Source organism: Morone saxatilis, unplaced genomic scaffold (assembly GCF_004916995.1).
Source record: "Morone saxatilis isolate NCDOM2014 unplaced genomic scaffold, NCSU_SB_2.0 Contig9, whole genome shotgun sequence".
Classification (NCBI taxonomy): Eukaryota; Metazoa; Chordata; class Actinopteri; family Moronidae; genus Morone; species Morone saxatilis.
This window is the reverse complement of record NW_023340268.1, coordinates 5413247-5417196: the sequence shown is the minus strand read 5'-3', so window position 1 is coordinate 5417196 and position 3950 is coordinate 5413247. Positions and strand designations below refer to the sequence as shown.

The following is a 3950-nucleotide window of genomic DNA, read 5'->3' as shown; positions in this document are numbered from 1 at the left end:
ACACACACACAGTAACACACAGTAACACACACACACACAGTAACACACACACAGACACACACACACACGATGCCTGACATATCATTGTGGGGTGTGATGTCTAAAATCTGACAAGAGGAACCTGATCTGTGTCTGTGAGATAACCGATTTAAATAAAGATCTCCCAGCGAAACCTCAGGATCAGATTACGTCATCACTGTGTGTGTGTGTGTGTGTGTGTCTTACTGTGTGTGTGCGCGTGTGTGTGTGTGTGTTTGTGTGTATGTGTGTGTGTGTGTGTGTGTCTTACTGTGTGTGTGTGTGTGTGTGACTGTGTGTGTGTTACTGTGTTACTGTGTGTGTGTTACTGTGTTACTGTGTGTGTGTGTGTGTCTGTGTGTGTGTTACTGTGTGTGTGACAGAGTGACCTTCCCTCCCCAGAATCCATCACATCGTCTTCAGCTGACATCAGTGTGTTTCTGACCCACTGACATAGATTTACCTTCAGCCACTAATAATACTAATAATAATAATACTAATAATAATAATACTACTACTAATAATAATACTACTAATAATAATACTAATAATAATAATAATACTACTAATAATACTACTACTAATAATAATACTACTAATAATAATAATAATAGTAATAATACTACTAATAATAATAATACTAATAATAATAATAATAATAATAATAATATATATTTTACTGCAGATGTATCAGGAAAGAAAAAGTGGCATCACAACATCTCTACTGTCTCTCTTCTGCCTGCTCATCTTCCTTTTGCTGGGCCTCACTGAGTCTGTGTGCGGACCCATCTGGGGGATTATACGCATTAGGTGACCTATGGAAGACAAGCCTTCCCTTCACACCTGAACACCCACTGGAAACCATCTCTGATGTCAGGGAGGAGAGGGGAGAGAGGGGGAGCGGCGTCTGGCCAAAACTTCACCTCAGGACACGTGACGGGGGCGCCAACCTGCCGGGGGCGACCTCGTGAAGCTTCTGTTGAAACGTTACCACTCTGCGAGGACAGGAGCGCTTAATATAGCTGTGAATAATTCATTGCGGCGGAGATCAAGAGCAAATACTGAGACCTGATAGGGGAACATAGTAAACTTTGACACCGTTTAACAGATTTATTTGACCTGCAGGAAACTCCGTAAACACTCTAGCCGAGACGAGGCCTCTCTGGCTGCCTGATTTCCCACCTTTATACTCCCTCCCTGCCACCATACCTTCCTCTGGCGGTGTTGCATAATCCAGATATGTTTATCATAAGCAAAGAGCACTCTCCCTATCTCGCCTGACTGTGCAGAGGCAAACAAAAGAAGTGTAGACGTCAGAGAGAGGTTGCATATCTCCTTCCTCTACAGTTTGAAAACACTGGTGTTGATCACATTTATTAACACCCACTGAGTCTTTATCAATAGAGGACCTGTTCTGGGTTGTTTCCCTTCCCCTTGAAATGCTTGTTAAGCTCTCTGGCCTTGTGCCCGAAAACATCATCACCACCCTGGACTGTTGCGCTCCCTCTGCCCCTAAGAACTGTGTACTCAACGGGACAATGAGTCAGCTGGGAACATGACGCAGATGCATCAGCGTGGACGCCCTCCAATCACCACCACGCCCGACTAAAACAGGGACACCAGGCCCAGCAGATGCTGAAGAAAAAAGGGGAATCAAACTGTGTCGAGTCGAGAGCCAAAAACTCTGGCAAAACAGCAGCTTCACACTTCAGACAACAGCAAGTGAAGAGGAGAAGTCCCTGCCCTCAAAACCCCTGAATCATCCAAACACTGTGCACTATTTGCTTCCCTAATATGGTGAGGAAGACTTCAAACTATGTAGCTCATGATGAATGAAATAAAACAGGGAGAGTGGGGGGGGGGGACACTTATGTGCAACACGTCTCTTGCTAAATACTCCCATAAAACACTCGCGAAGCAGAGGGTCAAAACATGTTAACCTTCCCACTAAAAGTCCATCCAAAGCTTCCTGTAGCTGTAGATGGAGCTGCAGCGACAGCAACCGACAGTGACTGAGCCTCTGATTGGCTCCGAGCTGAGCATCGAGGGAATTTCTTACAAGGACGTGATTCATCTCAAAGTGAAAGGAGAAAATATGAGAAAAGCGGCTGTGATATAAATCTTAACTTCCCTTTTAACAGGTGTATTATTAACAAGGATTGCTTCATCCATGGAGGGGTGGTTTTTATCAATTTAACTCATGCGGTAACCCCGCCCCCCAAAAAAACCCAGATTTTAAACAGATTTGCTGTTATTAAAGAGGAAGCTGAAACAATTATTCACTTAGTCGATTGATGGAGAGTAATTTCCTTGTTCCAGCTTCACAGTTTTGAGGATTTGCTTTTTTTTTTGTCTTATATGATCAATTGATTATGTGAATATCATTTAAAGATGTCCCCATTTGCTGAAACAATGAATCAATCAATTGGGGGAATAATACAGTATAATACAGTGATAGATAATAATAACTGTTAGCTGCAACCCTAGTAACACAATATAGAAAGATTGCATCCATATAGCCCTCAAACCAAATCTAATAAAACAATAACAAAACAAAGTCGAGCAGCAACAAGGATGTCATTAAAGAGGACGTACGTGCAAAAGTCAATGTGCCTTTTTATACCTGCTGGCTTTCACATTGACTGCAGCAGAGACACAGGAGTGATCATCTGAGCTCAAACAACATATTTCTGCTCCTATTTCTACCTTTCTTTTTTAAAGAGGGGGGAGGAGGGTGCGTTTTTTTTCCTCCATTTACGTCCCTGTGGTGGCATTAAATGTAGCCTGGAGGTATGAAGATGAGACATTAAACACATCACATAAGAAGAGTGATAGCATCCTCTTCTCATCCCCTCTTGATGAGCAGTTTCCCCTTTTTTTCTCTGAACCAAACCCGGATGCACTCATTTGAAAGAAGTTATAATTAAAAGTTTCATCATCGCAGCACTCCTCCAGACCCAAACCCCCCCCCACAGCTGTGTGGAGGGGGAAATTAAAGCCCCGCATACACCCGCATTATGAACATTATGAACAAGATCCAATCTGTGCCGCTTCACTTACTTTGTATTTCATCTTGTAGCTCTTCTCTGTGACTCCAGTAAACAAAAAACAAAAAGTAAAACAAGTATATATCCGCTTTGTCGCGTCAGAAAGCGCACATCTGAAGTATGTGGAGGACTGGAGAGGGAGGGGGGTTTACTGGCTGGTTAACCGGCCATCCAGAGCTTCACAGGCGGGAGGAAAACACGCACACACACACGCGGAGGAATCTCTCTGGGTCCGGTCCGCTTCTTTCTACTCCTCTACACCAGATTGCTGCTCACCACACTGACTGTGGAGCCGCTCAACAGCCCGCTGATTGGTGGAGGGGGGGGGACACTCTGGCCACGCCCCCTTCCCCCCCTGCTCCGTTATACTGACGTCATTATTACAATACAACGCAGCCACTCACTGGGGTATTATTATAACAATATATCTATATCTATATTTTATTTTAAATGTGACTCAGTAATGTTAAATATATATATTAATAGCACAGTGCAGCATTAAAACCGTTAATTCACTCTTTTGTCATACTTCCTTAGGGGATGAATATGCTCTACATTTTATAAATATTATATTAGCGCCATTAAAAGTATGCCGAATTAGCTATTAGCAGTCCCTCTTTGTAATGAACCCACACAAGTACAGACACCCATCACTGGATTTCTGTGATACTCATGAAAACTTAAAAACGAGATTATTCTAAGGCAAGTTCTGGAGTTAAAAGAACCAGAAGAGCCAGGAGGGAGCTGGGCTGCTCTTAATAAGACATGAGCTCCCCCCCAGCTGGGGCGGCTGCTCAGAGGTAGAGCGGGTCGTCCCCCAATCGGAAGGTTGTTGGTTCGATCCCCGGCTCCTCCTGGCACATGTCGCATGAGCAAGATACTGAA

At 43.6% G+C, this 3950-nt stretch overlaps 1 protein-coding gene across 1 annotated transcript in view; it reads right to left on the bottom strand.

The window, feature by feature from the left end:
* Positions 1-3344, bottom strand: part of nedd9 (neural precursor cell expressed, developmentally down-regulated 9) — a gene marked incomplete in the record, with an annotated part of 35153 nt that extends 31809 nt beyond the window's left edge. The window contains 1 exon segment of the mRNA XM_035681163.1: positions 3079-3344. Within this exon segment, the coding sequence (XP_035537056.1) occupies positions 3079-3090 (12 nt within the window).
* Between the last annotated feature and the right edge of the window lie 606 nt (positions 3345-3950).